General features: G+C 52.3%; 1 protein-coding gene across 1 annotated transcript in view; it reads left to right on the top strand.

Annotated features, from left to right (window-relative positions):
• Positions 1-16012, top strand: part of LOC138733719 (transcription factor 4-like) — a gene marked incomplete at its 3' end in the record, with an annotated part of 82174 nt that overhangs the window by 8255 nt on the left and 57907 nt on the right. Inside the window, exons 2-6 of the mRNA XM_069881185.1 lie at positions 219-434; positions 3350-3442; positions 6701-6773; positions 12490-12551; positions 15189-15285. Of these exons, the coding sequence (XP_069737286.1) occupies positions 219-434; positions 3350-3442; positions 6701-6773; positions 12490-12551; positions 15189-15285 (541 nt within the window). The remainder of the gene's footprint in view (positions 1-218; positions 435-3349; positions 3443-6700; positions 6774-12489; positions 12552-15188; positions 15286-16012) is intronic.

The following is a 16012-nucleotide window of genomic DNA, read 5'->3' on the forward strand; positions in this document are numbered from 1 at the left end:
TCTCCCCCCTCACTCTTCACCCCCCATTTCACTCTCCCCCCTCACTCTTCACCCCCCCTTTCCCTCCCCCCCCCCCCGCCATTTCCCTCCCCCCCATCCCAGTCCCGGTCCCTCCCCCGGGCGGGGCTCCCGGGGCCCCGGATGCTCCCTCTCTATTTCTCTCTCTCTGTGTCGCCGTCCCCCTCCCTCGCTGTCCCCTCCCCTGTCTCCGGGCTCAGCCCCGGGGCCGCCGCTCGCCCCCCGGGCCCCTCCGCCGGCCCCCGGGCTCGCTCCGTGCCCGCCGTTCATGGCCCGAGCCGCCGGCCCCGGCCCTTCTGCCGCCCGGCGGGGGCGCCTCGGACCCTCCTCCTCCTCCTCCTCCTCCTCCTTCTCCTCCTCCTCCTTCTCCTCCTCCTCCTCCTCCGCCTCCTCCTCCTCCTCGCCGCCCGCTCCAGGTAAACTTCCCTCTCGCTCCGGGACCAACTTCTCCCTCAGCCCAGCCTCACGCCCTCAGCCTCCCGCCTCCCCCCCGCGCCCTCAGCCTCCTGGGATCCATTTTCCCCCTCCTCCCTCCGCCCCGACCCTCTCCTTTCACCCCCGATCCCCCCTCTTCCCCCTCGCCCCCAGCCCTCTCCTTTCACTCGCTTTTCCCTCAGCTCCTTGACTCCATCCTCACACTTTCCCCCTCAGTTTTCCCTCTCCCTCCACGCCGAATCCTCCCTCTCCCTTCCCTCCCCGTCCTCCCCCCTCACGCTTTCCCTCTCGAGCCTCCCCCTTCTCCCTCTCCCCTCACCCCCGAGTCTCCCCCTTCTCCCCCCCCCCTCACACTTTTACGCTCGATTTTTCCTCCTCACCGATAACCCTCGGAATCGCGATTTTAGGTTCGAGCTCCCCCCTTCTCCCTCTCCTTCCCCCCCCCCCATTTCCCCCCCTTCTCCCTCACCCCCAGCCCTCTCCCTTCACCCCCAATTTTCCATCTCATCCCTAACCCCCAGCCTTCCACTTTTAGGCTCGATTTTCCGCCTTCTCCCTATCCCCCATCCTTGGACTTTTAGCTTCGATTTTCCACGTTCTCCGTAACCCTCAGCCTTTTACTTTTAGCTCCGATTTTCTGTCTTCTCCCTCACCCCCATCCCTCTCCTTTCCCCCTAATTTTCCACCTCATCCCTAAGCCCCATCCCTCTCCTTTCCCCCCAATTTTCTATCTTCTCCCTCACCCCCATCACTCTCCTTTACCCCGAATTTTCCACCTCATCCCTAACCCCCATCCCTCTCCTTTACCCCCAATTTTCCACCTCATCCCTCACCCCCATCCCTCTCCTTCCCCCCCAATTTTCCGTCTCATCCCTCACCCCCATCCTTACACTTTTAGCTCCGATTTTCTCCCTTCTCCTTTCCGCCTCGCTTTTCCGCGCTCTCCGCAACCCTCAGCTTTATACTTTTAGCTCCGATTGTTCCGTCTTAGCGATAACCCCCGTCCTTAGACTTTCCCCCCAATTTTTCTATTTTCTCCGTAAGCCTCACCCTTAGACTTTCAGCTCCATTCTCCACCTTCTCCTCAACCCTCATCCTTCTACTTTTAGCTCCGATTTTCTATCTTCCCCGTAACCCGCGTCTTTATCCCTTTAGGTTCGATTTTTCCACCTTCTCCCCGACCCTCGTCCTTTCACTTTGGGGTCCAATTTTCTCGCTTCTCCCTAACCTCCATCCTCAGACTTTTCGCCTCGATTTTCCCTCCTCCGTCTGGTTTTAGCCTCGTTTTCCCCTCGTTCTCCCTCATCCCAGTGATTTCACTCCGATTTTCCATCTTTATCTTCCAGCCCCAATTTCCCACCTTCTCCCTAACCCTCCTCCTTAGACTTTTTCGCTTTGATTTTCCACCTTCTCCCTAACCCCCCTCCTTGTGCTTTTCAGCTCAATTTTCCCTCTTCTCCCTCTGCTTTTTTAGCTGCTAAATCCCCTCTTTTTCTACTCCCTCGCCCTCCCGTTGGAATTCCACGTGGGAAAAAGCCCCAGCTCCGCTCTCGCTTTCTTAAAAGGGAGGGGGGGGAAGGCAAAAAAAAAAAAAAAGGAGTTTTTTGGTGCTTTTTTAATGATTTTGATGGCAAAAGCGAGCCTGGGGGTGGGAACTCGGGGCCCAAAGGCTGCAAAGTTTGCAGAGGGGGTGGGAAAAGGCAGCGCCGGGGCAAGGATAAACCCAAAGGGAGCGAAAGGAAGAAAGAAATCAATAAAAATTCAAAAAAACCCCATCAAAATGCGTTGGGTAAGGAGGAAAAAAGGGAGGGAGGCAAAAAAAAAAATAGAATATCGGTGGTGTTGGCACGTGTGGAGCGGGCTCGGGAGAACTCGCCGGGAGTGGCTGGCGTCAACACGGATTCGGGGAGGTTCAGCGCGAATTCGGGGGGTTCGGCCTCGATTCGGGTCGGTCCGGACTGAATTTGGGGCGGTTCGGGTCGCTTCAGCCTGAATTCGAGCAGGTTTGGCTCCGCTTGGGGCGGTTCAGCCCGAATCCGAGTGGATTCGGCTTGAATTCGAGCGGTTTCAGCTCCGCTCGGGTCGGTTCGGCCTCAGTTTGGGTCGGTTCGGCCTCAGTTCGGTTCGGTTCGGCTTGAATTCGAGCGGGTCCAGCCTCAATTCGGGTCGGTTCGGCTCCGCTTGGGTCGCTTCAGCCTGAAGTCGAGGGGGTTCAGCCTCAGTTCGGTGGGTTCAGCCTCAATTCGGGTCGATCCAGCTTGAATTGGGGTCGGTTCGGCCTGAATTTGAGTGGGTTCAGCCTCAATTTGGGTCTGTTCGGTGCCGCTTGGGTCGGTTCAGCTTGAATTGGGGTCGATTCGGCTTAAATTTGGCTCGGTTCGGCTTAAATTCGGCTCGGTTCGGCTCGTCTTGGGTCAGTTGAGCTTGAATCCGGTTTGATTCGAGTGGAATTGGGTTCGATTCGGCTGGAATTGGGGTCGATTCGGCTCGGCTTGGCTCGGTTCAGCCCGAGTCCGTGTGGTTTCAGCTTGAATTCTCTCCGATTCAGCCTCGATGCATCTCAATTCGTCTCCCCCTGCCCTCCGCTCCCCCAGGGACCCCCTTCTACCCCCCTCCTCCCTCCCCTAATTACCCGCGGGGGCTAATTACCTCCCTCCTTCCCTTCGCCGTCCCGCTTCTGCCTCCGATCCCTACTTTGCGGGGAAGAAAGAGCGCGGGGAGGGAGCAAAAGTTGGGCTGTAGTTTCTCCGGGCTCCATTCATTCCTCCCCGAACCTCCTGTTGCTTTGAAAAGATGCTGGAGGAGCGAAGCTTTTTTTTTATTTTTAATTTATTTTTTTGGGGTTTCCCCCCCCCCTCGGCGAGGCTCTGATTTGCGGTTCTTTCCATCTTTGCAGGTTCCGCGAGCGTTCGCTAAGATGCATCACCACCAGCGAATGGCTGCCTTAGGGACGGACAAAGAACTGAGTGATTTACTGGATTTCAGCGCGGTAAGGAAAGAAAACAACGCTGGCAAGCACCAACAGCTGGACAAAAAAGCCAATTCTTCTCCCTCGCAGGGTTCCCATACCCCAAAGCCACCGAAAAACCCAGCCCTGCCACCTTAGGACCCGGGGCCGTTTGTAAGAAGCATGGGAAACGGCTCGAGTTTTTGGCCTTGGGAACGGAAAAATTAAAGGCTTTTCCCTCTTTTTTTTTTTTTTTTTGGCTTGGATGGGAGATGCGATCGTGTTCCTGGTTTGCTTGAAAGCATCCGGAGCGACCGAGACGCCTCGGAACGGTTCCCTTTAATATCCAGGCTCTAACGTCCCAGATCCAATATCTAATAGCCAATAATATCAATAGCCTGTGTCCAATATCTAATATCCAATACCTAACATCCGATATCTAGTCTCTAAAATCAATATCCAGTATCCTATATCTAATATCCAATATCTAATATCCAATATCCAGTCTCTAATATCAATATCTAATATCCAATATCTAATATCCAGTACCTAACATCCAATATCCAGTCTCTAATATCAATATCCAGTATCCAATATCCAATATCCAATATCCAAAACCTAATATCAATATCCAGTATCTAATATCCAATACCTAACATCCAATATCCAGTCTCTAAAATCAATAGCCAGTATCCAATATCCAATATCTAATACCTAATATCAATATCCGATATCTAATATCCAATACCTAACATCCAATATCCAGTCTCCAATCTCCAATATCTAATTTCCAATATCAATATCCAATACCTAATATCGATATCCAGTATGTTGTATCCAATATCTAATATCCAGTATCTAATATCCGGTATGTAATATCCTATACTTAACATCCAGTATCGATAGCCAATATCTAATCTCTAATATTCAATCTCCAATATCCAATCTCCAATATCCAATCTCCGATATCCCATCTCCAATATCCAATATCTAAACTCTAATATCCAATATCCAAACTCTACTATCTAATATCCAGTCTCTGATCTCTAATATCCAATCTCTAATATCCAATATCCAAACTCTAGTATCCGGTATCAAATTTCCAATATCTAAATTCTAATATCCAATCTCTAATATCCGAGATCCAATCCCTAATATCCAGTCCCTGAGAGCCACTATTCAGTCTCTAATATCCAATCTCTAGTATCCCATATCCAATCCCCAGTATCCGATACTCAATCCTCAATATCTAATAGTCAGTCCCTAATATCCACTACCCGAGATCCAATCTCTAATACCCAAGATCAATCTCTAATATCCATGATCCAATCTCTAATATCCAGGATCCACTCTCTTAACATCCAAGATCAATCTCTAATACCCAAAATCCAATCTCTAACCCCCAAGATCCATCTCTAACCCCTAAGATCCACTCTCTAAACCCCCAAGATCCATCTCTGACCCCTAAGATCCACTCTCTAACCCCCCACGATCCATCTCTGACCCCCAAGATCCATCTCTGACCCCTAAGATCCACTCTCTAACCCCCCACGATCCATCTCTGACCCCCAAGATCCATCTCTGACCCCTGAGATCCACTCTCTAACCCCCCACGATCCATCTCTGACCCCCAAGATCCATCTCTGATCCCTAAGATCCACTCTCTAACCTCCAAGATCCATCTCTGATCCCTAAGATCCACTCTTTAAACCCCCACGATCCATCTCTGACCCCCAAGATCCATCTCTGACCCCTGAGATCCACTCTCTAACCCCCCACGATCCATCTCTGACCCCCAAGATCCATCTCTGATCCCTAAGATCCACTCTCTAACCTCCAAGATCCATCTCTGATCCCTAAGATCCACTCTTTAAACCCCCACGATCCATCTCTGACCCCCAAGATCCATCTCTAACCCCCAAGATCCACTCTCTAACCCCCCACGATCCATCTCTAACCCCCCACGATCCATCTCTAACCCTCCAAGATCCATCTCTAAACCCCCACAATCCGTCTCTAACCCCCCACGATCCATCTCTGACCCCCACGATCCATCTCTAACCCCTAAGATCCATCTCTGACCCCCACGATCCATCTCTAACCCCACGATCCATCCCACGATCCATCTCTAACCCCACGATCCATCCCACGATCCATCTCTAACCCCACGATCCCCCCTCCGCTCTCCCATCTCCCCCGTCTAATCCCAGAGCCGCTCGGTGGGGAAGCCCCCCCGGATCATCGCGTCCCCGCGTCGTTTCGTGTCCCGCTCTCCCTCTCCCCGCGGCGCCTTTGGCCTCGGCCCCTCTGGATTTATTTCCCCCCCTCCCGGCTCCACGTTGGCTTTTCCGAACGGGACTTTGGTGGTTGTCGTCGCTTTGGAGGCCCCGCTCGGTCCTGCCCCTCGCCCGCTCGGCCTCCCTCCCCTTCCTTCCTCCCTTCCTTCCTCCGGGACGTCTCAGGAAGCGCCGGGGGCCGCGGGGGCGACTCCCCGACTCCCTCCGAGCCTCGGCCTCCCCCTTTTTCCTGCCGCGAAGCTTCTTCTCCAGCTTTGGGGGCCGGGAAGCGGCTTTACAACCTCCTCCTCTTCCTTTTTTTTTGATTTTTTTTTTGCTTTTTTGGCTTGTTGCGCTCTTTTCCTCGAGATTTTTTTATTTTTTTTGGCTTCTCCATTTGTTCCTTCCCTTTTTTTTTTTTTTGCAGGCTCTGACTCAGGGAAGGTGCGTCTTATCCGCTAGACACGTCGGAGAGGAGAGAAACCAATTAGGGGCGAAATAAATCCTACGGAGAGAGAGAGAGAGAGAGGGAGGAGGGAGGGGGAGGAAGGAAAAAAAAAAAAAGGGGGAGAGCTCGGCTTCCAATGGCTCGATTGGAGGCGAAATGAGAATTTAGGGCAGGTGGCACTTTGCATTCGTATTCTTCGCGTTCCCATATGCCGAGCGAAGGCGGAAAGCGCGATGGAGATGGACATCGCAACCTTCATGGCCAAGGTTGCCACCTCCCAGCCAACTTTTTTTTTTTCGAATTTTCCCCTCGAGGGCTTTATTGGCTCGTTAAACGCCAAAAAAAAAAAAGGAGGATTGACCCCCCTTGAGTGAGAAGCGCTGGGGAAGCCGGCGACTCGTCGAGGAGCCTCGTAAAAACGGGACGGGTGGGAAAACGCCTCGATCGCCGGCTTGGGGGGGCACCAAACTTAACCTTAAGCGGCGCGGAAGGAACTTTTTCCCTCCGCTCGGCCTCCGAACTCCGCGATTTCTCCCCCTCTCCTAACGCTGCTTTGTTTGTTTCCTTCTCCCGTAGATGTTTTCGCCTCCCGTGAGCAGCGGGAAGAACGCGCCAACCTCCTTGGCCAGCGGACATTTCACGGGCTCAAGTAGGTGCCGCGACGCTCCCCTCGGCCTTCTCCGCCTTTTCTTGCGCTCGCGGCTGGCTCGGCGGGGCCGGAGCCTCGCCGTCCGCTGCCTTTCGGGGTGAATTGGAGGAATTCGGTGGGGTTTTGCGCCGCGGGGCTGAGTTTTTCCAGCCCTTTTCGGCTTCTTCCCCGAGTCGAGCTCGTTGGAATCGTCTTTTAAGCACTGGGGTTGATTCCATAGGAGGTTGGTTGGATTCTATAGGGTTTTCGTTGGATTCTATCGGAGTTTGGTTGGATTCAATAGGGTTTTGGTTCGATTTATGGGATTTTGGTTTGATTCTATAGGATTTTGGTTTGGTTCTATAGGAGTTTGGTTGGATTCTATAGGATTTTATTTTGATTTTATAGGAGTTTGATTTGATTCTATCGGAGTTTGGTTGGATTCAATAGGGTTTTGGTTCGATTTATGGGATTTTGATTTGGTTCAATAGGATTTTGGTTTGATTCAATAGGATTTTGATTTGGTTCTATAGGATTTTGATTTGGTTCTATAGGAGTTTGGTTGGATTCTATAGGAGTTTGGTTGGATTTATAGGAGTTTGATTTGATTCTATAGGAGTTTGCTTTGATTTATAAGATTTTGGTTTGATTCTATAGGAGTTTGGTTGGATTTATAAGATTTTGGTTGGATTCTATAGGATTTTATTTTGGTTCTATAGGATTTTATTTTGGTTCTATAGGATTTTGGTTTGATTCTATAGGAGTTTGCTTTGATTTATAGGATTTTGGTTTGGTTCTATAGGAGTTTGATTGGATTCTATAGGATTTTGGTTGGATTCTGTAGGAGTTTGGTTGGATTCTATAGGAGTTTGGTTGGATTTATAGGAGTTTGGTTGGATTCTATAGGATTTTGGTTGGATTCTATAGGATTTTGGTTGGGTTTATAGGAGTTTGGTTGGATTCCATAGGATTTTGGTTTGATTCTATAGGAGTTTAGTTGGATTCTATAGGATTTTATTTTGATTCTATAGGAGTTTGGTTTGATTCTATAGGATTTTGTTTGGATTCTGCAGGAGTTTGATTTGATTCAATAGGAGTTTGGTTGGACTTAGAGGATTTTGATTTGATTCTATAGGATTTTGTTTGGATTCTGTAGGATTTTGGTTTGCTTCTATAGGAGTTTGGGTTGATTTATAGGAGTTTGGTTTGATTCTATAGGAGTTTGGTTGGATTTGATAGGATTTTGATTTGATTCAATAGGGTTTTGGTTTGATTTATAGGATTTTAGTTTGATTCAATAGGAGTTTGGTTGGATTCTATAGGAGTTTGGGTGGATTCTATAGGATTTTGCTTGGATTCCCTAGGATTTTGCTTGGATTCCCTAGGATTTTGATCTGATAGGAAGGGTCGGACTCTCCGCTCCAGCGGGTCCTTCCCAACCTGGTGATTCTCGGCTTCTCCCCTTCCTTTTGTACGTCCCGCCGCGTTATCCGAAGGGCAAATTGCTTCCATTAATTAAATAACGAGGCGAAAACGCCTGAGTCCTCGTGGGAAAACAACTCGTTGGGCTCCGAGACCGTTTACCGGGGTCAGGAGGGGGAGTTTCTTCTTCAATCTTTGCTTGGGATTTCACTGAAGGGTTTATTTTGATTTTTTTTATTGTTTTTGGGCGTCGTGCTCGGCGACAAAAGCTCCCGGCTAATCGCTCGCCGCTCATTTTGCTCAATTTTTTTGGGATTGGAGGCCCTTCAGGCTTTGAAAGCGACCCAAGATTTGCTTTATTAACCTAAATTTAATTGTGCGACGACGCTATTGCCTCCCGTTCGCTCTGGGGAGCTTCTCCTCGTGGTTTTAATCCTATTTTTTGGGTTTTTTTAATTTTTTTGGCTCGCGTTTCCTGAAGTGCCATCGGTCGAAGGGAAAATTCCCCGCGATTTGTTTGCGCCGAGCGGTTTTCGTGCCAGACAAATCGATTTGTCGCGGTGCTGGAGAGTCGCCCCTCCGAAACGCCTCGTTCCCATTAAAAAAAAAACCCCAAAAAACTCGTTTCCGAAGTCGTTTGGATCCCGGAGAACGAGAGGGAAACGCGGAGCTCGTCTCGCTGGCGCTCGGAAGGAACTTGGAGCCTTTTGGATGCTGGAGGAGTGGGAAACGGTTCGAAAAGCTCGTTCCGAGGGGGTTTAATTGCATTTTACGCTGTTTTTCTCGGAAAATCTTTCCCGGAGGAGGCTCCGAGGAGGGTTTGGAAGGAGTCGGGGGGCTCCGGCTTCCCGCCTGCGGCTGCTTTGGGAGATTTGGGAAGGTGGATTCGCCACCCAGGGAGACGCGGCGCTCGTTAAGGCTTCTGCAGGGCTTGATTAGGCTAACGAGAGGCTTGTGGAGAACGGGGCCGCGGGGTGGGGGAAGAGGCGCTGGGGCAAAAATTTAACGGGGGGGGGAGGAAAATAAATCCCCTACGGGAACGATCCGAAGGGGGAACGATCCCAAAGGGAAAACCATCCCTCTTTTCATCCAATTCCAGCCTTTTCCTCCCCGTCGGGTCGAGTTTTCCCGGTGTTTTCCTCCTCCTGGCGCCGCGGGGAGCGAGAAAACCTCGGAATTTTCCTCCTGAAGGCCAAACTCTTGGTTGGCGTCGCTGCTCGGAAAGGATTGAAGGGCTTGCGTTCCGGTTGGGGCCATTAGGTTGATTAGGGCTCAAGCGGCGATTACAAATTAATGCCCTTAACGAGGGAATCGCAAATCCACCTTGGGCTTCAAATCCCTTTATTTATTATTTTTTTTTTGATTGATTTCTCTCTTTGGAGGCAGCCGGGGGGGTCGATTTGAAGCGAATCGGGTTCGGATTCCGCCTCGGTCGGGTTCGGATTCCGCTCAAAGACGGATTCGAAGGAAATTGGGGTTGGATTCCACGCGAAACGGGTTCGATTTGGGGTCGTGGCTTTCTGGGGAAGGTTAAAAGATTAAAAAATAGGGTTTGAAATGCAGATTTTGGCTTGAAAACCCCTCGGTTTTGGGATCGAACCCCTCGGTTTTGGGATCAAACCCCACATCTTGGGATCAAAATCCTTGTTTCGGGCCTCCAAATCCTCCTTTCGGGGATCGAAATGCGTATTTCGTGGATCGAAACCCTCGGGTTTGGGATCAAAACCATCATTTTGGGGATCAAACCCCAGATTTTGGGGATCAAACCCCTCGTTTTAGGGATCAAACCCCAGATTTTAGGGGTCAAACCCCTCGTTTTGGGGATCAAACCCCTCGTTTTGGGGATCAAACCCCACATTTTGGGGATCAAAACCCTGGATTTTGGGATCAAACCCCTCGTTTTTGGGGATCAAACCCCTCGTTTTGGGGATCAAACCCCTCGTTTTGGGGATCAAACCCCATATTTTTGGGATCAAACCCCACATTTTGGGGATCAAACCCCACATTTTGGGGATCAAAACCCGGATTTTGGGGATCAAACCCCTCATTTTGGGGATCAACCCCCTCATTTTAGGGATCAAACCCCTCGTTTTAGGGATCAAACCCCTCGTTTTGGGGATCAAACCCCACATTTTGGGGATCAAAACCCGGATTTTGGGGATCAAAACCCTCGTTTTTGGGGTCAAACCCCAGATTTTGGGGATCAAACCCCTCGTTTTGGGGATCAAACCCCTCGTTTTGGGGATCAAACCCCACATTTTGGGGATCAAACCCCTCATTTTAGGGATCAAACCCCAGATTTTTGGGGATCAAGCCCAAGATTTTGGGGATCAAACCCCACATTTTTGGGATCAAACCCCAGATTTTGGGGATCAAACCCCTCATTTTTGGGGATCAAACCCCAGATTTTGGGGATGAAACCCCTCATTTTAGGGATCAAACCCCAGATTTTGGGGATCGAAACCCTTGATTTGGGGATCAAACCCCACATTTTGGGATTGAAACCCATATTTTGGGATCAAACCTCAGATTTTTAGGGATTGAACCCCAGATTTTTGGGATCGAACCCTCGTTTTTTGGAATCGAGCCCCATATTTTGGGGATCAAAGCCTTATTTTGGGATCGGACCCCGGATTTTGGGATCGAACCCCGGATTTTGGGATCGAGACCCAGATTTTGAGGCTCAAACCCCAGATTTTGAGGCTCCTCCTGGCCGCGATGGTTCTCCTCGATAACCCCCGCGGCTGGACGGGAGCCCGGCTGGACCCGCCTCGTGCTGGAGCAGCGAAGCCCTAATTGAATCTCGGAGGGTTCTGCTCGCTCGCTTGGAGCTCGGTGACGTCAACCAGGAGCTTTGATTGGATTAGGGAGCAGCAGGACCGCGAGATCTTTGTCTCCGGCTCCTCCTGGCGAGGTGGGTGAGTTGGTTTGGGGTGGAAACTCAACCCCTAACTCAGCTTCTGCCCTCGTCTCCGTCTCCTCAGGAAGATCTGGAGATGTTCCTTGGGTTCCTCTTTGAAATCGTGGAAGGAGTTGGGCTGGAAGGACCTTAAAGTTCTGAGAATCGTGGAATGATTTGGGTTGGAAGGACCTTAAAGTTCTGAGAATCGTGAAATGGGTTGGAAGGACCTTAAAGTTCTGAGAATCGTGATTTGAGTTGTGAGGGCCCTGAGGGTGATGAACTTCATCCTGACGTCCCACCTCCATCTTCTCCTTCTTCTCCCCAGCCCTGGGGTTCCCTGGCCCCCGTTTGGAGGGGACGGAGATAAACCTGGTCAAGCCCCGATTTTCATCGTCTAAGAGCGCGACCGCTGCTTGTTTTCCTTTTTTTCTTCAGCCTGGATGGTCTTGGAGGTCTCCACGTTGGCCGCCGCGGTGGATTGGCCGCCGCTGGGGCCTTAATCCCCGAGAGAAAGAGCTTAACGGGCGGGATTAGCCGAGCGGCTTAATTTTTGCCTCGCGCTAACGAGCCGTGGCCAAAAAATCAGCTTGGAGGCATCTGGGGCGGCGTCGGGGGGAAGTCCCGGTGGGTGGATGTGGTCGCAGAGGCCGTTGAGGGGCTTCGAGGAGGGGTTGGAGGCTTCAAGGAGGGGTTGGAGGCTTCGAGGAGGGTTTGGAGGCTTCGAAGAGCGGTTGGTGGCTTCAAGGAGGGGTTGGAGGCTTCGAGGATCCAGGGTGGATCCGTGGGCCAAGGTTCTCCAGAGGTTCCAGCAGGGTTCCCTGAACCCTGGGCTCATCCGGAAGGTTCCACCAGGGTTGCCTGAACCGATCGAGAAGGTTCCACCGGGGTTCTAGGCTGATCCAGAAGGTTCCACCAAGGTTCCTTGAACCCTGGACTGATCCTGAAGGGAAGGGCCGAGTCTCTCGCCGCCAGCGGGAGGCGGCGTCTTCTCCTCGAGCAGCAGGAACCTTCAAGTGGATGAGTCAGGAGATCCAAAAATACCTCGAGGAGCTGCAAAACATCTCCCCGTTGCCATGGAGCTGGCGGGAAGCCACCTCGGCTCCACCTCCTGCTGCTGGGTTGGGGCCAAAACCTCTTTTTTGGCTTCTAGAAGGACCTCGAGGACCTCGTCTTCTCCTTTCCCGAGGCCCTCGGCCACCCCCAGGGGTTGAAGGCCAACGGGAAGGTCCACGCTGGTGGCTCGAGGAGGTTCTTAGCTCCATCCTCGAGGTTTTAGAAGTTCCTCGCTCCGTATCTGAGGAGGTTCTAGTGCCGAGTCTTAATTAAAGGGGGTTAATTGGCGTCGTTAGCTGCCAAGCTCCGTGAGGACCCGCCCTGGGCGACCAGCCCTGAAGGACCTTTTCTTCTCTCCAGGTGTAGAAGAGCGAAGTAGCTCGGGCTCCTGGGGCACCACGGGACATCCGAGTCCATCCCGGGTAAGTCGACCGCCTCTTCTCCTCGTTAGAGTCGCTTCCTTAACGAGCCGGGCCTTCCGTCCTGCTCCTGAGGTGAATTTAGCCCTTGAGCCGTTGCTGCTTCTCGTTAATTAATGGGGTCTTCATGCTGGGAAGGTCCCACCCTGTTAGGAAGGTTCCACCATCTTGGGAAGGTCCCACCACATTTGGAAGGTTCCACCATCTTGGGAAGGTCTCACCCTGCTAGGAAGGTCCCACCATATTGGGAAGGTCCCACCATATTGGGAAGGTCCCACCATCTTGAGAAGGTCCCACCATCTTGAGAAGGTCCCACCATCTTGAGAAGGTCCCACCATCTTGAGAAGGTCCCACCACGTTAGGAAGCTCCCACCTTGTTGGGAAGCTTCCACCCTGCTAGGAAGGTTCCACCATGCTGGGACGGTTCCACCATATTGGGAAGGTCCCGCCATGCTAGGAAGGTCCCACCCTGTTAGGAAGGTCCCACCATGCTGGGAGGGTCCCACCATCTTGGGAAGGTCCCACCATCTTGGGAAGGTCCCACCCTGCTAGGAAGGTTCCGCCATATTGGGAAGGTTCCACCATCTTGGGAAGGTCCCACCATGCTGGAAGGTCCCACCAGGACAGGGAGGTCCCACCTTGTTGGGAAGGTCCCACCCTGCTAGGAAGGTTCCACCATATTGGGAAGGTCCGAAGGTCCCACCATGCTGGGAAGGTCCCACCCTGTTAGGAAGGTCCCACCCTGCTAGGAAGGTTCCACCTTGCTGGAAGGTTCCACCAAACTGGAAGGTCCCACCAAACCGAGGTTGTCCCACCACCCCGGGGCTGTTTCTTCTCCTCGTGGCCACCTCCTCCGTTCCTCCCTGTTCCTCCTCCTCCTGGCCACCTGGGTTCCTCCACGTTCCTCCGGGAAGGCCGGGAGAACCCGTCCTTTGAGTTCCACCGCGTGGCCGAGCCCTTTCTTCTCCTCGCTGACGTCGCCCTTGGCTTCTCCCCCCTCCTCCTCCTCCTCCTCCTCTTCCCACCACGAGTTCCTTTCTGCGGGGAGGACGCCCCGTGGAGAAAAGTCACCTCGGAGTTTGCCCACGCGATTAGTTCTGCCTGCGGGGACCTGAATGTGGGAGGACAAAGGCGCTGGAGATGGAAAGAAAGGAGCACGAGGGCTCCTCAAAGGGCTTCGACCTCCCCCCCGAGCCGCCTTTGTCCCGTGATGGACGGCGAGGACAATGAGGTCCTCGTGGGAAACAAAACCCCCGCGCCGCAAGCGGCTGGAGGGGCCCGAGGCGCCTCCCGTCACCCGTTCCGGCTCCTCCAGAGGAGGTTCCACCACCCAGTCCGGCTGGAGGGGCCCCGCCGGGGCTTGAGGGACCTTTGGGGGCTCCAAACCTGGAGGAGGTCGGCGTGGAGGGGGCTTGGGGCGGCCGGAGGTGACGCCTCGACCCTGCCGGGGGGGGCTTGGAGGTCCCTTCAACACAAACCGTTGCGGGAGTCCAAGATCTTGAAGGTCCCTTCATCCAAACCTTCCAGGAGCTTGAAGGTCCCTTCAGCCTAAACCATTCCAGGAGCTTGAAGGTCCCTTCAACTCAAACCATTCCAGGAGCTTGAAGGTCCCTTCAATCCAACCCAGTCCAGGAGTCCAAGATCTTAAGGTCCCTTCAACCCAAACCTTCCAGGACTCCAAGATCTTTAAGGTCCCTTCAAACCATTCCAGGACTCCAAGATCTTGAAGGTCCCTTCAATCCAAACCTTCTAAGATCTTGAAGGTCCCTTCAGCTCAAACCATTTCAGGATCTTGAAGGTCCCTTCAACCTAAACCATTCCAGGAGCTTGAAGGTCCCTTCAGCTCAAACCATTCCAGGAGCTTTAAGGTCCCTTCAATCCAACCCAGTCCAGGACTCCAAGATCTTGAAGGTCCCTTCAAACCATTCCAGGACTCCAAGATCTTGAAGGTCCCTCCAATCCAAACCTTCCAAGATCTTGAAGGTCCCTTCAACCTAAACCATTCCAGGAGCTTTAAGGTCCCTTCAATCCAACCCAGTCCAGGACTCCAAGATCTTTAAGGTCCCTTCAAACCATTCCAGGATCCGAAGATCTTTAAGGTCCCTTCAAACCGTTCCAGGACTCCAAGATCTTGAAGGTCCCTTCAATCCAAACCTTCTAAGATCTTAAGGTCCCTTCAGCCTAAACCATTCCAGGATCTTGAAGGCCCCTTCAGCTCAAACCATTCCAGGAGCTTTAAGGTCCCTTCAATCCAACCCAGTCCAGGACTCCAAGATCTTTAAGGTCCCTTCAAACTGTTCCAGGATTTCAAGACCTTTAAGGTCCCTTCACCCCAAACCCTTCCAAGATCTTGAAGGTCCCTTCAATCCAACCCATTCCAAGATCTTTAAGGTCCCTTCAAACCATTCCAGGACTCCAAGATCTTCAAGGTCCCTCCAACCCAACCCAGTCCCCGTTTCCATGACCTTTAAGGTCCCTTCACCCCCTCCCGCCCTTCCATCTTCTTCCAACGTGGTGGAACCCACCCCATCCAACCGCCTTGAGAACGTTTCTCCTGCCTGGGGTCAAACTCGGGAGCCTGCAGGGCTTGGCCGAGGTCCTCGAAGCTTCTAGCGTTGTGTTTCTCCTCGTGTCTTGCAGAACTATGGAGACGGGACGCCCTACGAGCACCTGGCCAGCAGAGACCTCGGCTCCCACGACAATCTCTCTCCTCCCTTCGTCAACTCCCGAATACAGAGTAAGTCCTTGTGGTCCCACCCGATGGAGAACGTTGCTTGGAGTCCTTCCTCCTCCTTTTCGGGGTCAGCATTGAGGTGGGGACGTGGATTTTGGGTTCTCCAAGCCACGAGCCCTGGGCCAAGGTTCTCCAGAGGTTCCTGGGCTGGTTGGATCCACAAACCAAGGTTCTCTGGAGGTTCCTGGGCTGGTTGGATCCACAAACCAAGGTTCTCCAGAGGTTCCTGGGCTGGTTGGATCCACAAACCAAGGTTCTCCAGAGGTTCCTGGGCTGGTGGGATCCACAAATCAAGGTTCTCTGGAGGTTCCTGGGCTGGTTGGATCCACAAATCAAGGTTCTCCGGGATGAGAAACCAAAGCAGGTTGGAGCTTGAGGGCACGGTGGGGGTTGAACTGGATGATCTTTGAGATCTTCTCCAACCTTAATGCTTCTAGATCACGGTGGGGACGGAGTCCTCATGTTTGGAGGGCTTCGAAAGCCTTGGAGATGCGGCTGGGGACACGGTGGGGGTTGAACTGGATGATCTTTGAAGGCTTTTCCTACTTTAATGGTTCTGTACGATGGTGGTGGTGGAGTCTCCATGTTTGGAGGGGATCAGAAGCCCTGGAGATGTTCTCAGGGACCCAGTGGGGCTCAGATCTTTGAGATCTTCTCCAACTTTAACGTTTCTGCCCCGCGATGGTGGTGACTCCCCGCCCTCTGAGGGCTCCAAAAGCCCTTGAGATGC

This window comes from Phaenicophaeus curvirostris, chromosome Z, assembly GCF_032191515.1.
Source record: "Phaenicophaeus curvirostris isolate KB17595 chromosome Z, BPBGC_Pcur_1.0, whole genome shotgun sequence".
In the NCBI taxonomy this organism is placed as follows: domain Eukaryota; kingdom Metazoa; phylum Chordata; class Aves; order Cuculiformes; family Cuculidae; genus Phaenicophaeus; species Phaenicophaeus curvirostris.